At 38.5% G+C, this 18,647-nt stretch overlaps 1 protein-coding gene across 3 annotated transcripts in view; it reads left to right on the forward strand.

Annotated features, from left to right (window-relative positions):
* LOC133647098 (rho guanine nucleotide exchange factor 4-like) overlaps nt 1–18,441 on the forward strand; it is a 103,487-nt gene extending 85,046 nt beyond the window's left edge. For all 3 annotated transcript variants that reach the window (XM_062043212.1, XM_062043228.1, XM_062043220.1), the window contains 5 exons: nt 884–1,013; nt 1,118–1,249; nt 10,005–10,248; nt 12,289–12,357; nt 15,584–18,441. In XM_062043212.1, coding sequence (XP_061899196.1) covers nt 884–1,013; nt 1,118–1,249; nt 10,005–10,248; nt 12,289–12,357; nt 15,584–15,738 — 730 coding nt within the window. In that variant the 3' untranslated portion in view covers nt 15,739–18,441. The remainder of the gene's footprint in view (nt 1–883; nt 1,014–1,117; nt 1,250–10,004; nt 10,249–12,288; nt 12,358–15,583) is intronic.
* Nucleotides 18,442–18,647: the final 206 nt, after the last annotated feature.

Below are 18,647 nucleotides of genomic sequence, written 5' to 3' on the forward strand. Positions count from 1 at the left end.
TTTAAATATTATTGTAAAATATAAATGTTGAATTAAATATAAATTGTTGAATCTAAATATTACATCTAAATGTTAATTGTAAATGTAAATGTTGCATCTATTGTTGAATCTAAATATTAAATCCAGCTGTTAAATATATATATAATTGTTAAATCTAAATGTTAAATATAAATGTTAAACCTACATATAAAGTTAAAGTCACACACACTAGGTGTGGTGAAATTACCCTCTGCATTTGACCCATCCCCATGTTCACCCCCTGGGAGGTGAGGGGAGCAGTGAGCAGCAACGGTGGCCACGCTCGGGAATCATTTGGTGATTTAATTTCCAATTCCAACCCTTGATGCTGAGTGCCAAGCAGGGAGGTAATGTGTCCCATTTTTATAGTCTTTGGTATGACTCAGCCACGGTTTGAACTCACAACCTTCCAGTCTCGGGGCGGACACTCTAACCCCAAGGCCACTGAGCAGGTTGAGGCCATATATAAATGTTAAATCTAAATATTGAATCTATGGGATACATGTAAATGTTATTTATAAATGTTAAATCTAATTGTGAAATCTAAATGTTACATTTAGATTCAACATTCAGATTCACAAATTAAATTATATACGTGAGCTAAATAATAAAAATGTATCAGCTAGAAAATATGTTTTTGTCATCTACACTTATTTATACTTATGTGTATTTAAGCATCCCATTGCTTTGGATATGCTACCAAATATCCTTTTGCTCAGTTTCTTACTTTCCAAGTCACAATGAACATTACCTGATTTGTTTGATTACAATAATACGCACTGATTGTTTCATGAAATATTTCAGCTTCCAGTTAGATGTACGACAATCTACAGACACTAACTGTGTGCTGCTGTTTGATCATCAGGGAGTATAAAGATGTGGAGGCCGCCCTAAATGCCATGAAGAATGTGGCGAGTCTCATCAATGAGAGGAAACGGCGCCTTGAGAACATTGAGAAGATTGCCCAATGGCAGAGCTCCATAGAGGGTTGGCAGGTATGGACTTGAGGATGGCTTTCTTCAAATAGTATTAAATAGTATTATTATTTACAGTAATGAAGAGTAGCCCTTGTTTTATGTATTTGTGTGCATCTGTGCAGGGTGCAGATGTTCTAAGCAGGAGCTCTGATCTCATCTTCTCTGGAGAGTTGACTAAACTGTCTCATCCTCATGGCAGGAGCCAACAAAGGATTTTTTTCCTCTTTGACCATCAGATGGTGTATTGCAAAAAGGTTAGAGAAATTAACATTTAACACAAGTGTGTTTCGTACGCTTGGACGGCGGGATGGCGTAATGTACCGTATTTTTCGGACTATAAGTCGCACCGGCCAAAAATGCACAATAATGAAGGAAAAAACATAATCGCACTGGAGTATAAGTCACATTTTTGGGGGAAATTTATTTGATAAAACCCAACACCAAGAATAGACATTTGAAAGGCAATTTAAAATAAATAAAGAATAGTGAACAACAGGCTGAATAAGTGTACGTTATATGACGCATATATAACCAACTGAGAATGTGCCTGGTATGTTAAAGGCCTACTGAAATGAATTTTTTTTATTTAAACGGGGATAGCAGATCCATTCTATGTGTCATACTTGATCATTTCGCGATATTGCCATATTTTTGCTGAAAGGATTTAGTAGAGAACATCGACGATAAAGTTCGCAACTTTTGGTCGCTGATAAAAAAAGCCTTGCCTGTACCGGAAGTAGCGTGACGTCACAAGTTGAAAGGCTCCTCACATTTCCCCATTGTTTACACCAGCAGCTAGAGCGATTCGGACCGAGAAAGCGACGATTACCCCATTAATTTGAGCTAGGATGAAAGATTTGTGGATGAGGAACGTGAGAGTGAAGGACTAGAGTGCAGTGCAGGACGCATCTTTTTTCACTCTGACCGTAACTTAGGTACAAGCTGGCTCATTGGATTCCACACTCTCTCCTTTTTCTATTGTGGATCACGGATTTGTATTTTAAACCACCTCGGATACTATATCCTCTTGAAAATGAGTCGAGAACGCGAAATGGACATTCACAGTGACTTTTATCTCCACGACAATACATTGGCAAAGCTCTTTAGCTACGGCGCTAACGTGATAGCATCATGCTTAAATGCAGATAGAAACAGAAGATATAAACCCCTGACTGAAAGGATAGACAGAAAATCAACAATACTATTAAACCATGGACATGTAAATACACGGTTAATGCTTTCCAGCTTGGCGAAGCTTAACAATGCTGTTGCTAACGACGCCATTGAAGCTAACTTAGCAACGGGACCTCACTGAGCTATGATAAAAACATTAGCTCTCCACCTATGCCAGCCAGCCAGCCCTCATCTGCTCATCAACACCCGTGCTCACCTGCGTTCCAGCGATCGATGGAAGGACGAAGGACTTCACCCGATCATCCGTGCGGTCGGCGGCTAGCTTCGTATAGCGCGTCTGCTATCCAAGTCAAAGTCCTCCTGGTTGGGTTGCTACAGCCAGCCGCTAATACACCCATCCCACCTACAACTTTCTTCTTTGCAGTCTTCATTGTTCATTAAACAAATTGCAAAAGATTCACCAACACAGATGTCCAGAATACTGTGGAATTTTGAGATGAAAACAGAGCTTTTTTGTATTGGATTCAATGGTGTCCAAATACTTCCGTTTAACTATTGACGTCACGCGCATACGTCATCATACATAGACGTTTTCAACCGGAAGTTTAGCAGGAAATTTAAAATTGCACTTTATAAGTTAACCCGGCCGTATTGGCATGTGTTGCAATGTTAAGATTTCATCATTGATATATAAACTATCAGACTGCGTGGTCGGTAGTAGTGGGTTTCAGTAGGCCTTTAACGTAACATATTATGGTAAGAGTCATTCAAATAACTATAACATATAGAACATGCTATACGTTTACCAAACAATCTGTTACGTACGTGAGGGTTGGAAGGAGACAACACCACGAAGAGCTTAAGGTTACCAGGTTTATTGTAACCTTTGATGATTGTGTGGGATGTGTATGCTACTCTAAGTGTTGGTTGCAGGATTAAGTGTAGAATTAACCATGTAAATAATGCAAGAGGATGTTGTACATGCGTGATGGATGAAAAGTTCGTCTGACCAAGAGGGTAGGCACAAGGGAGATGCAGGGACAGGCAGGTGGTCGAAGGCAGGCGGCAAGCAACAATGTCCAAGTCCAAAACGAGTGATCGAGGATTGAGGGAGGCAACTGCAAGGAGAACAAGGGACATCAGTCAACAAGACAAAAAGGGGCAAAAGACAAAAGCAAGGCGAGGCGAGGACAACGAGAGGGAAGCCAGAGACGTAATGCTTACTGCAAGAGTTAACGACGTTCCGGCGTAGGATCAGAGGAGTGACTGGATCTTATGCTGTCCTCTTGATTGCTACCAGGTGCGCAGATGAAAGACAGCCTGCAGCTGCGGCGAAGTGTGGGCGCGGTGCATGCTGCCAGATAGAGTGTGGGAACCTGCTGCGGAAGAATCTTGGGTTCGCATCCGCGCCGTGACACAATCTGTCAATCCTAATCGCTAAATCCGATGAAATCTTATACGTCTAGTCTCTTACGTGAATGAGCTAAATAATATTATTTGATATTTTACGGTAATGTGTTAATAATTTCACACATAAGTCGCTTCTGAGTATAAATCATACCCCCGGCCAAACTATGAAAAAAACTGTGGTTTATAGTCTAAAAAATACGGTAGTTTGTTTTGACACCATTGAGCCATTATATTTCTCAGTCCCGTCAATTATCAATTCACAGATAAATTACTTTTTATAAGGAAATGTATGACATTGAAATTATATAATAACGTGGCAATAATGATTATTGGACCCCCAGCTGATGTTATGAGGTCACCCCTTACAAACAGTCCATATTTTTTGGTAGTTAAGGGTTTGTTTTAGTGAAAGAGACATTATGTCAGTTTAAGAATACAGTAAAAAATTTTAAAAAGTCATAAATTAATGAGTATTTCATTCAGTGAAATAGTATCCATCCATCCATCCATTTCTACCGCTTATCCCTTTTCGGGATTTCAGGGGGTTCTGGAGCCTATCTCAGCTGCATTCGGGCGGACGGCGGGGTAAATAGTATGTCCACTGAAAAAGAAAGTTTATCCTGTAAAAACTAACAGTGCAACCATTTTCCTAATTTACAGTAAAGCCCTGTAAAAACAGCGACCGTAGATTTAACGGGATAAAACAGCTCATTTTGGCCTATCAGTGTCATTTTCGCCAATGGTATTTGTCTCTAAGGAAGCTCAAACACAACAATAATGCAACTCTTTATTGCTTAAATGGCACGATCCTCCCACGCACCTTAGCGTCAGCCTTCTGGGTAATATATATAAACATTTAATTTCTATGAGGTGGTTCGGGCATCTGGTCAGGATGCCACCCGAACTTCTCCCTAGGGAGGTGTTTCGGGCACGTCCGACCGGTAGGAGGCCACGGGGAAGACCCACGACACGTTGGGAAGACTATGTCTCCCGGCTGGCCTGGGAACGCCTCGGGATCCCCTGGGAGGAGCTGGACAAAGTGGCTGGGGAGAGGGAAGTCTGGGCTTCACTGCTTAGGCTGCTGCCCCCGCGACCCGACCTCGGATAACCGGAAGAAGATGGATGGATGTATTTATTTATATATTTATTCAACATTTATTTATACAGACTAAGACAATTTAGAACAGATTTACATTTGCAATGTGCTGACCGAGCAAAAAGGCAGCATTTACATGTTAGAGATGTTGAAGTGTAATGATAATCTCTTCTCGGTCCTCATTTACCAACATAAATTAGCACTATAGATTGCTCTAAATCAGGGGTGTCGAACTCATTTTAGCTCAGGGGCCGCATGGAAGAAAATCTGTGCACACTCGGGCCAGACTATTAAAATCATGACACTTGTGATTTAGGACTATATAAGTAAACATTGATTGATTGATTGATTGATTGATTGATTGATTGATTGATTGATGGCATTAAAACAAAAAAATAAAGACAACTTCAGATTTTTTTATTTGTCTTATTTTGGCCAAAAAGAGAACAAACACATTCTGAAAATATTACAATAAAAATATAGAAAAAAATACCGGCAGCGATGAAGTTTAGATCCATGAAGGAAGGAAGAAAGTGAATGAATGTTTATAACTGAATACATTTACATATGCATAACAATTAGTTTTCTTTTGTATTATTTTTTTAATGAAGTATAACAACCTTTTTCCAAAACACAATATAGGATACAGGATAATGCATACATTTATCATTTGTTTTCAAAACGCTCACAAAAAAGTGGGACTCCAAAAATTTACTGTGGGACCCCATTTTAATGACTTGATGGGGTCCCTGAGACTCCATTTTGAAAATTCCTAGCGCCAACACTGATGGAGTATTGGTGCGTGCAAAACAGCAGCAGGCGGCTGTGGCCCGCGGGCCCGTTCTAATACTGATCAAATATCCTCCCGTGGGCCTTGACTTTGACACATAGGCTCTAAACCAGGGGTCACCAACGCGGTGCCCGCGGGCACCAGGTCGCCCGTAAGGACCAGATGAGTCGCCCGCGGGCCTGTTCTAAAAAAAAAAAAAAATTTAATCTACATAGAAAAAACACAAGATACACTTTCAATCAGTGCATCAACCCAAACAACCTCCCCCATGCACACTCATCCACACCCACTCACACAAAAGGGGTTATTTCTTTCTGCTACCAATATTCTGGTTCCCACAACATAGACAACACATCTGCAAGGGACACAGTCCCTGAAGCACACATGATTGTATAGGCTGCTGGTCCACTAACATTTTCATTAATTACTATTTTTTATGTAATTATTTTTATATTGTTTTACTTTCTTTTTTATCAAAGAAAATGTTTTTAATTTATTTATCTTATTTTATTTTATTTTTTACAAAAAGGGCCTTATCTTCAACAGACCAGGTTGTCAATGAAATTAGATTTGTTTAAAGGGTTTTTTAAACCAGGCCCAGTCCAGATAATGTCCAAGTCGGACTCAGCAACACACACCTTCATTCATGTACACAGAAAAAAATTAGGGAACACAACAGATTGCATATAATTTATGAACAAAATTACATTTTCAAAATAAGCATTTATGTACAGTCCAGATTATGTCCAGGTCACTCAAATTAGAGAACACAACAACAGATATCATATAATCTATAAACATAATTATACTTTCAAAACAAGCCTTTGAGGACTTCTCATCTTTTTTTTAATGTTTTTTGGCATCATTATCGTTTTCAACCATGTAACTTTCTAAAGTTAGAAAATACTGAATAAATGTTTTAAAGAAAGTAATACTAAGTGAATATCTGTTTTTGGCCTTAAAAATAAACATTTTACCGAGTACTATAATTAAATTGACTAAATCATGATTGTCAATGAACTCTCCTAAAATAACAGAAACCACATTAAGCTTCATAAACAAACCAATCCTTAAACACATTTTTTTCAACTTCCACCCAAAACAAAGACACAATATGACAATACCAAAACAAATGCAGGGTGGATTCAGGCTCCTGACAACAAAATCGGCAATCATCTGACTCTGTCATATTCCATAATTTTAACATTTTCCCTGTGGGTAAGAAGTTATAAATAATTTTAATTTGAAAATAACGATTTTGCACATCGATAGTGGTTTTATAGATTAGTTTGAATATGGCATCCCATGGCAACGGGCAGTCAAAAAAGTCCTCCCATTTTCCATTTGTTGTATGAGGCAGCCTTCAAAGATTTCTTTATTAAATAAAAATTATATATTTTTCTATTTATTTTAGTTCCTTTTTGCCAACTAGAATTTCTTATTAGAGGTTTACAAACTAATAATTTAGTAGTTCCATAATTAATTATTTGTTTCTATCTTTTCCCAATTACTCCAGTTAGTTGATAAAATGAAAAGCTTGAGCAAGCATCACCATACATAGCTCTAAATTCATCATACTTCATAATTTTACCATTCTCATTGATAATATCATTGACAAAAATGATTCCTCTTTCAAACATATTTTTCCAAAAGAAAGGCTTTCCATCTATTACAATATTAGAGTTCATCCATATTAACTGCTGCAAAATATCGTCTCTTTTTTCTGGCACATAAAATTGAAAACACCACCATGAGTGGATTGTTTCCTTTATGAACCCCGCCATGTTTCCCAGCAGACTCTCTGGGAGGGGATCACTTGTAAAAAAGGATACAATTTCTTTTGATACAGTACATGTTTTTTGTCCAACAGGACATTTGTGTACCACTCAATGTTTAAATACATCTTTGGAACAATTGATGCTTTTAAAGACAGACACATAGCTTCAAGGTTGAGAAGTTTCAGGCCCCCATATTCATACTCTTTGTACAAAACCTTTCTTTTAATCTTTTCTGGTTTGCCGTTCCAGACAAAATCGAAGACCCTCCGCTCATAAATCTTAAAAAAGTTTTGTGATGGAGCTGGTAATGACAAAAACAAATAAATAAATTGAGGAATAATTAACGAGTTGGCAATAGACATTTTACCATACAATGTTAGGGATTTCCCTTTCCATAATTGCATAATTTTGTCCAGCTTTCTTAGTCGATTATCATAATTTACTGAGCCTAGATCTTCCAGATTTTCTGGGACAACAACACCAAGTATGTTAACTGGTCCATCTGTCCACAAAACAGGCACTTTGCATTCCATTCGAAAGGACGTTCCCTTTAGATTTCCGATCCTTAACATTTTACATTTATCATAATTAAGCTTAAGGCCAGATTGCTGTGAAAATATGTCCAAAAGATTAAGAAGGTTCCGCAAACAATGAGGAAAAATCTTATCTTTGTGAATCAGCCTTTTCTGACATGAACTTCATCAAGAACAAACACAGAACACGCCTCACTGATGCACATCTGCAAGACTCACTCAGAGTTGCAGTGTCAAGTTACACACCAGAGTACAACACACTAGTTAACAGCATGCAATGCCAGGCTTCCCACTAACTGACAAAGAAACAGATAACAGATTTGATGTCCAGTTCAAAGTGTGACATGATTTAAAAATTTGAGAGTTTACTTTTGTATTTTACATGAGTTATTATTTGTACAAACATGGTGCAAAGTAATTCATGATTTGTTAAAAAATGTTAGTGGCTAGCTTCTTAAAATGGGATATTGTGATTTCACAAGACTGTCTTAGAAGTGATAATTTGAAAATGTTCAATTTGAAAAATGTGCACTTAGAGAAAATATAAAAATAAAGTGTTGCATATTGATATTTATCTGTTTCTATATATATTTATTGTGAGAAATCATTAAGATTATCAGTGTTTCCACAAAGATAAATATCATTAATTATTAATAATAACAGAGTTAAAGGTAAATTGAGCAAATTGGCTACTTCTGGCAATTTATTTAAGTGTGTATCTAACTGGTAGCCCTTCGCATTAATCAGTACCCAAGAAGTAGCCCTTGGTTTCAAAAAGGTTGGTGACCCCTGTTTTAAACAGTTCACAAATGCTCTTAATGACTGGGGGTAAATGTGTTGGAACATGGATGAATGTTTAAGATGGACAAACACTTTTCAAGTGTAAAACATACAAAGAGAATGTCAGTAACTGTGGAAGACAGAGCAGACAGAGTAAGCACTTTTACTGCCATTTAGTGTTTACTTTTAAGTCTGTGCGGTATAAAATGAGTAAAACGTCAATACAGCATTTTCCTTTTTTTAAAATAAAATCTTGTACTTTTGAGGTTAAGGCTCCAAGGAACACAAATGTATAAAATCACAAGCTGATTCAATGTATTTTATAGAAAGCTGCGGAAAATTCAGGTGAGCAGTCAAACGTGAAACAGGCAGCTTGAGTGGTTGTTGTCCACTTAATGCGAGTGCTTGACTCGTCTCCATTAAAAGTAGCAAGGAAAATGTCCTCCTCCTGCCTCAAGTTATGTCCCTGCATACATCCTCTGATCCCTACTACTAGTGCATGAGCTACATATTATTTTCATAATCTTCAATGCTTTACTGAAGTGTGTTCTCCATTCGCAATTTAAACGGAATGTTATCACTAGAGATGTCCGATAATGGCTTTTTTGCCGATATCCGATATTCCGATATTGTCCAACTCTTAATTACCGATTCCGATATCAACCGATACCGATATATACAGTCGTGGAATTAACACATTATTATGCCTAATTTTGTTGTGATGCCCCGCTGGATGCATTAAACAATGTAACAAGGTTTTCCAAAATAAATCAACTTAAGTTATGGAAAAAAAATGCCAACATGGCACTGCCATATTTATTACTGAAGTCACAAAGTGCATTCTTTTTTTTAACATGCCTCAAAACAGCAGCTTGGAATTTGGGACATGCTCTCCCTGAGAGAGCATGAGGAGGAGGTTGAGGTGGGCGGGGTTGGAGGGGGGGGGGGTTGAGGTGGGGGGGTAGCGGGGGGTGTATATTGTAACGTCCCGGAAGAGTTAGTGCTGCAAGGGATTCTGGGTATTTGTTCTGTTGTGTTTATGTTGTGTTACGGTGCGGATGTTCTCCCGAAATGTGTTTGTCATTCTTGTTTGGTGTGGGTTCACAGTGTGGCGCATATTTGTAACAGTGTTAAAGTTGTTTATACGGCCACCCTCAGTGTGACCTGTATGGCTGTTGACCAAGTATGCCTTGCATTCACTTGTGTGTGTGAAAAGCCGTAGATATTATGTGATTGGGCCGGCACGCAAAGGCAGTGCCTCTAAGGTTTATTGGCGCTCTGTACTTCTCCCTACATCCGTGTACACAGCGGCGTTTTAAAAAGTCATACATTTTACTTTTTGAAACCGATACCGATAATTTTGAAATTTTAATTTCCGATATTACATTTTAAAGCACTTATCGGCCGATAATTTCGGCAGTCCGATATTATCGGACATCTCTAGTTATTACAATCAGTGGAAACTCCATCAGTCTTTTACTTTTCCAGGATCTCCTGCGCAGGGACATGTTATATTACAAAGGTCGGATGGACATGGACCACATGGAGGTCATAGATGTGGCGGATGGAAAAGAGAAGAACTTCAGCATCAACGTCAGGAACACCTTGAAGTTGCGCTCACTGGCCGGCGATGAGGTTCATCTCCTGACGGCCAAGAAAGCCGAACAGAAACAACGCTGGCTCCGAGCTTTTGCAGATGAGAGGAGGCAGGTCCAGTCTGACCGAGAGACAGGTCTGGTGTACTATTTGTCCTCTTTGGGATGTCTTCTCATTTTAGGATGCACTGTGTTCATGCTGAGAGGAAAGAAGTAGTAACAGAATCAAAGCAGCTGAGAACTTGAGTCGAGTAAATTACTCACCTTGCGTCAATTGTTGAACAAAAACAAATTAAACCCCAATTAAGCAAGCCCTTTGGTGAAGTAGAACTTATGTAACTGGTGGTGTTTTCCTCCGCGTTGTGTGGATTTTATGGAACACGACCGACACCATGTGTTGCTGCTCAGAGGCACTTTACTGACAATACAGAGAATACAAATGTTGTCAAAATTGTTCTGCCATCGTCAAGCCTTTCTCCCGTTATCGTGGACGAAAGGGCGTTACATAGAGCAACACAGTAAAAATAAAAACATACTTGACAATACAGTGAATACAAATGTCAAAATTGTTCTGCCATCGTCAAGCCCCTACACAAATACAATACAGAACAAGAAAGTGCACTTAAGTTCTTAACGAGACAAATGCACTTTTTCTGTCGTCGCGTGGACGCCTACCTCTCCCGTTATCGTGGACGAAAGGGACGTAGGAAGGCGTGTCCAACGCATATATAAAGACAGGTGTCACAGCAGTTATTGCAGTAGTAGGGACAACGAGATAATGGTTCCACACTGACAAAACATCAAACAACCTTCAGGTATTTACATGTAACTTACACATTTTGTGTAATTATAACAATAATAAAATACATTATTTACATTACATAATTGACCCTGTTACACTTACGTATGTCATAACAGGGCGTTGTGCGTATGTGCTGTTGACGTACTGTACGTGCAGGCTTGTTTTGGCAGAGGGGTGAGTAGGGATGTTGTAAAGTTTGAAGATTGTTTTTGTCATTTAAGTATGTCAGATTAAAAAAACTACCCATAAATATAAAGATAAAATACATGTTGCTGTGAAAGTTCAATAATAAAGTCACCTGAATCATTAAAAATGTCTAAGACTACAATCAAAAAAAGCAGAAAGGTTCATTCCACATTAAGAGCGGCAAACTGAGCATAGAACGAACACTCATTGCACATAAATGTGATGCATTCAAGGACCTTCGATTACACTTTGAAACAAAGGTGTCACTAGTTTTTAGAGACAGGCAGATGTTTAACACTCATTAAATGTACTAATAATAATATGATCATAATAATAATGATATATCGTGATTTAATACAATCATAATAATAATGCGGGCTATTGTGTGCTTAGCTGTTGTGTAGCTGCGAGGTCCTTGTAGCGTATAGCCTACCATGTTTACCTTTTGTAATTGACTTGACTAAAATACAAGAAAAGACCAACCTTGTGTGCTTATTGGAGGACGTTTAGATGTTAACTGGTTGTCCAGCTTTGCACAATTCAACACGCTGCAGGACTGCTTGTGTCGGAGCTTATATCGGAAACTAGAGGTGGGGGAAATAATTTATTTTTAGATGCATCGCAATTCCGACGGGGACGATTATAAAATGGATTGGTAAAGGTCAATAATCATTAATTGACTTATATATTGTAAATTAAGTAATCCGGACAGTTCTAAAATGTGCCACCTTAGCGAGAGATCCAATCAGCTTCTTTGTTATATTCTTGGGCACTTATGTTCCAGGTATGCACATATTTGCATTCATTAAATACATGTGATGGGAAATAATTTAACTGTTTATTATAAATGCACTGTTTTCTAAAAGTTGCAAATGAAAAACGCTTATTTTGTCAAACGAAAATACATGTAAAACTGCATTAATATACATTAATTAAAAATGCATCAATAATCCATTTCTAATCAAATCGTAGCGCCTGAATCATAATTGAATCGTGAGGTGCCCAAAAGATTCCCACCTCTATTGGAGACTTTAGATGCAAGCTGGTATCATCCAATAATTGTTTTTTTTCTGGTACCGGACCAATATCCGATATCCCTTACTTACAACTTTGCATGTTTATGCAGATTAAGACTGTAGATGCCAGGTCTCTAGGTACTTGACTTGTTGGTATCTTTCTCTTTCCAAAGGTTTCTCCCTCACTGAGGTCCAAAAAAACCAGGCCATTCTGAAAGCCCGCCCATCCGGGAAACCCAAAGGTATTCACAAAGGTTTTCATTGACAGTATAATATTGTAGCTGGTCTGCTATTGTGTGGTTTCTGATTTTATTTAACATCACAAGACTAAAGAGCAGCACATTAAAAGACCTGCTACAAAGCTACCGAAATGTAAAATTATTACTTATTAATTCTGCCAATGCTGATTGATAGCTTCCCATAATTCATTGTCTGTTGTTGGTAAACACATTTGCTTCATTTTTGTTCTAGTCATAAATGGTTCCACACCAACTTTTCTTCACTCTTTTTTTAATTTTGGTATTATAACCGCTAAAAAACAAAATAAATTGAGTCCTTGACAAATGGTTGGGTTACGGGTGCCGGGATGTTCAATCCATGAAGACCACACCATTCCTAGAGGTATGATAATTAGACTTAGACTTAGACAAACTTTATTGATCCACAAGGGAAATTGTTCCACGCAGTAGGTCAGTTACAAAGGATGGAAAGGATAAGGATGGAAAGGATAATGCACACAAGAGCCCAAAAAGAGGGCAAAAACCAAAGGTATTAAGTAGACTAAAAATGTACCGTAGTAGCAATATAAAGTATGACATATATGTAATATTTACATATATTATTATACAGTATATAATATATACTGATATATTATATTATATTCTTATATAATATATAACAAATCCCAATTACAATGTACAATATTACAGTATATGTAGCAGCTGCAGCAAAAAAAAAGACAACATAAAATAGAGAGTAGATCCAGCAGAAAATATACATTATAAAGAAAGTTTTTAATGTAATTATCGTATTCTTACGATCATTTCTCCCTCTGTCTGAAGTGGGGCTGGGCGATTATATGAATGTGATACATTTCGAGTCAACTCGGGTGATCAGCTGTTGGCATATGATTAACTCGATTCAACATGGCGGAAATGTCCCTGACAACAGCCAATCAGAATCAACGTTTTACCGCTCCACTTCCAAAAGAAGTAATAACAATCATAGCTTCAGCAGATTGACCGAACTTGGAGCTAAATGCATCTGAGGGCATCGGAATAAATGTTAGCCGTAACTTGGAGTTATCCAGGGCTCTCAGCATAAAACCCTCGGAACCTGTTTGGCGACTATCCACAGAAAAAAGCAAATATAGTCGCTGAACGGGGGTGAAAACCTTTTCTTGCCGGACGCGCTGGCTTGTCCAAAACTAATTGCCTAAATCGGGGGTGCCCATTACGTCGATCGCGAGCTACCTGTCGATCGCGAGCTACCTGTCGGTCGCGGAGGGTGTGTCAGTCGATCGCCAGCCACGCATTAAAAAAATAGACCTACAAATTTGCGCCCATCAATCTTCACTCTGACGTCACTTTCGTCACTTGATTGACATTCTCTGCACCCGAGCATCATGTGAGATGACGCTGGCTGCTGCAAACTCAGTATTAAAGGCCTACTGAAACCCACTACTACCGACCACGCAGTCTGATAGTTTATATATCAATGATGAAATCTTAACATTGCAACACATGCCAATACGGCCGGGTTAACTTATAAAGTGCAATTTTAAATTTCCAGCTAAACTTCCGGTTGAAAACGTCTATGTATGATGACGTATGCGCGTGTCACGTCAATCGTTGAAATGGAAGTATGCGGACACATTGAATCCAATACAAAAAGCTCTGTTTTCATCTCAAAATTCCACAGTATTCTGGACATCTGTGTTGGTAAATCTTTTGCAATTTGTTTAATGAACAATGAAGATTGCAAAGAAGAAATTTGTAGGTGGGATCGGTGTATTAGCGGCTGGCTGCAGCAACACAACCAGGAGGACTTTGACTTGGATAGCAGACGTGCTATCCGCCGACCTCACCTTGACTTCCTCCGTCTCTGGGCCGCCGACCGCATCTATGATCGGGTGAAGTCCTTCGTCACGCCGTCGATCGCTGGAACACAGGTGAGCACGGGTGTTGATGAGCAGATGAGGGCTGGCTGGCGTAGGTGGAGCGCTAATGTTTTTAGCATAGCTCTGTGAAGTCCGGTTGCTAAGTTAGCTTCAATGGTGTCGTTAGCAACAGCATTGTTAAGCTTCGCCAAGCTGGAAAGCATTAACCGTGTATTTACATGTCCATGGTTTAATAGTATTGTTGATCTTCTGTCTATCCTTCCAGTCAGGGGCTTATTTATTTTGTTTCTATATGCAGTTAAGCACGATGCTATCACGTTAGCTCCGTAGCTAAAGTGTTTCGCCGATGTATTGTCGTGGAGATAAAAGTCACTGTGAATGTCCATTTCACGTTCTCGACTCACATTTCAAGGGGATATAGTATCCGAGGTGGTTTAAAATACAAATCCGTGATCCACAATAGAAAAAGGAGAGAGTGTGGAATCCAATGAGCCAGCTTGTACCTAAGTTACGGTCAGAGCGAAAAAAGATACGTCCTGCACTGCACTCTAGTCCTTCACTCTCGCGTCCCTCATCCACGAATCTTTCATCCTGGCTCAAATTAATGGGGTAATCGTCGCTTTCTTGGTCCGAATCGCTCTCGCTGCTGGTGTAAACAATGGGGAAATGTGAGGAGCCTTTCAACCTGCGACGTCACGCTACTTCCGGTACAGGCAAGGCTTTTTTTATCAGCGACCAAAAGTTGCGAACTTTATCGTCGATGTTCTCTACTAAATCCTTTCAGCAAAAATATGGCAATATAGCAAAATGATCAAGTATGACACAGAATGGATCTGCTATCCCCGTTTAAACAAAAAAAAATCATTTCAGTAGGCTTTTAAGGAAAAAAGGCCGGCAAGAAGGGGACAAAGACTTTTTAGTTCGTATGCAGAGTGTGTGCATGTGGGGCATACGGCATCAGGTTTAGTGTGGAGTGTGGGTCTTTTAGGAGTCTAATAATAATGATAATAAATAAGTAATAGTAAAGACCGAAATGGGGCCATAAACAAAATCGTGGTTAGAATTACCGCAAGGTATTGACCTGAGCCTGAAGGAGTCTTCGCTTAGGAGTAATTCAAAACCCCTCTAAGAGAGACCCCACCAAGGACAAGAAAAGGATTATTTAACTACTTTTCTTTGAGGAGAACTATAGAACATGTTGGGGTCAAATATTCCAGAAAGAGAATGAGGATTCCTCAAACACAAAGTAAAGACTTATGAAGGCCTGGCAAATATAGGACAAAAAAACAAGTCTGAGCGTCATGATGCCAACTGTAAATAAATAAATATGTTCTTCTCTGGTTCCTCAGTGGTGAGCAGACCTTGCTACGACTTCCTGCTGCGACAGAAACATCCCGTGGCGACGTCTTTAGCTCCACAGCACGTGTTCATGTTGGCTGAGCCCAAACGCAAAGCTTCAACCTTCTGGCACAACATCGGCAGACTGACACCCTTCAAAAAGTAACACAAGCAAGCAAGCAAACTCCAAATATATTTTTTGGTTGTGATGAAGGACTTTGGTTTTGTAAAAAACCTTTTAGGTAAAGAACCTGACCTGTAAAATCTAATGGAGGACCTATTGAACAAGTGCAACTGTGCTATTAGCTCAAATATTTGTTGATAGTGCCGGAAATGTGCTATTATTTATTCTCTGTCAATTTACAGAAAAGAGGACTATTGTAAGCAGGAACATCCTAATATAGTCTTGAAAATGTTCTCTGCTCAAAAAAAAGCTACTGGCCTCAAAATGTTATGTTTGTATTATAAAGTATATGCACACACTAAAAAATGTTGGGTTAAAAAATAACCCAATTTTAACCCAACTGCAGATTCAGAAAAGGACAAACTCCATTTTGGGTAAATTTTTTCAACCCAACTTTTGCGTTGAATTATTTAACCAAAAAGTTGAGTTATGCTAACTCGGTGTCGGGTGATTGTAAATAATATTAATGATATTAATCCATAATAAAATTTCATAAAAATAACACCAAAATTTAACCCAACACTAGCAACTCATAAATTTGGTTATCAAAATAACCCAGTATTTTTTAGTGTGCAAGGACCTAGCTTAATTTGGGCCCCTAAACAGAATTTAATTTGTTATTACGGTACTTGTTTTATTATGTAATATTTATATCTATATGTATATCTATATATACAAACTAAATAATTGTATTTATGATAATATAAATATAATAATGCTCACTTACTTAGCTGCTGACATTTATATTAGTGCTGTCAAATGACTTATTTTTTAACAGGTTAATTACACTAAATGAGAATAATAATGATTATTCACAGTTCAGTCTTTTACTTACAGAATTCAGATTAACTGTTGAAAGAGTTGTATTGAGTTTGTGGACCCCAGAAAGACTAGTGGGTTGTTGTGGCAACCAGCTAATGGGGATCCTTAATAAAAATAAAAAATAAAAATCAAAGACCCCGTATTTTGACACAAATTTAGTTGTATTTTCAGAGTGTTATATTCAAACATTTTCGAAATGTTTTAATTAACTGCGGGTGATTGACTTCCTCAAAACTTGATGACAGTTTAGTAAGAATTAAGTTAAAGTTAAAAGTTAAATTACCACTGATAGTCACACACACAATAGGTGTGGTGAAATTACTCTATGTTTGACCCATCCCCTTGTTTCACCCCCTGGGAGGTGAGGGGAGCAGTGAGCAGCGAGCAGCAGCGGTGGTCGCGCTCGGGAATCAATAGTGCACATTTTGAAAGTCTTTGCAATAAATGGTGTGCGTGTCGGTGGGGGCCTCCTCAGTCTTCATGACAGTCATGTGACTGTTTAGGGCGGCCCCTCGTATTCCACAATGGGTCGCAGCATTAAGGGTGTTGCCTCACATTTGGTCATTTCTGTGAAAAGTTTGATGGTTGAATTTACTTCATGTGAACTTTCCGGTGTGGTTTGCCTTTATTGGCAGGCAGCTAGATGCTGGCATTTAAGACCCGACATGCTCCGAGGATTACTCTGCTCACAGCGGCAGCGAATCCAGACAGTTTTGGGCTTGCCGGGAAATCCGAAGTATTGTGGGGTTCTAACCTTGCCATTCAGCTTGCACTTTTATTTGTCCATTTCCGATCTGTGTTTGTTACGGCCTGTGACTGCAGTGCTGGTGCCTTTCAACACTACATTTAAAAAAAAAAACAGTGCCGTTCAAGCAAATTAGCATTAGCTTTTCAACTTTGACAGCCCTTTTTATAATGAGTTACCTCATGTGATTAATCACAAAAAAATGATCGAATGAATCATGTGTGTAAGCAGATTAGTCACGCAGAGAAACTACCTTTAAGCTACATTTATTTGAGCAAACAAGTATTAACCTGTGGTTAATCGCGATTAATCCAAACTCAATAGTGTGATTAATCTGATTTTTAAAAACCATCATTTGACAGCACTAAGAGATACATAACAATGATATAGTTTGGTCAAGTCAAAGCATGTTATTTTGTGTTATGGTGAAGACTATATTTTTGTGCTATGTGACTAAACTAGATTACGATTAGAGGTTGGAAATAGGAACAGAGTTTGGGTTAAGAGTTAGATTCAGAGTTAGGAAACTTCCTGCCGGACGACAAACTGGCATCATTTGCATACTGTGTCCTTTTTCTTTCTGCTCTTCTGCTCTTTGCTGTTCTACCTTCAAGTGAAGTTGCTGTGAAGACAAGTCTATGATGTCATATCGTTCGTGGTATAATGCTGCACGCTTCTGCCTTTCATGGAATCATTTCATGCATTTGACGCGCTGTGGCGACCCCTTACCCCTGACAGGGAAAATAGGAAAGTGTAATAAATGACATGTTGTGCATTGTTCTCATGCACTACAACAATGCTGAAAAATCTCCACTCCAGTTTATAAATGTATACTTTGAATAATGACGTACAATAGGCAGAATGTGCATCCTAAAATATGCTCCTGATATGTAAAAAAAAATAGATTAGAACACGGCCTAGTGGTTTATAAATGTAACAACTTCCCGGGTTTTCTGCACAACAATGGAATATTGATGTAACTGTTTGTATTACGTCATTATTGCAGATAATGCTGTAAATATGTATAGTTAATGGCAACTATACACATTTTCATACATATTTATTTACTTGTGTGTACGTGTACATTCTATATTTTTTCTGTACAGAAAAACATCTTGAATAAATTGTACTACTATAGAAGTTGCAGTGGTTCTCTGAGTTGATCAAATATGGCAGCATTTACACTGTAAAAAAAGGAGACTTTTTTACAGAGGGCCCGAGCTCATCTAAGATGGACTGATGCAAAGTGAAAAAGTGTTCTGTGGTCTGACGAGTCCACATTTCAAATTGTTTTTGAAAACTGTGGACGTCGTGTCCTGCTGAA

The sequence above is a fragment of the Entelurus aequoreus genome, linkage group LG01 (genome assembly GCF_033978785.1).
Source record: "Entelurus aequoreus isolate RoL-2023_Sb linkage group LG01, RoL_Eaeq_v1.1, whole genome shotgun sequence".
NCBI classification, from domain to species: domain Eukaryota; kingdom Metazoa; phylum Chordata; class Actinopteri; order Syngnathiformes; family Syngnathidae; genus Entelurus; species Entelurus aequoreus.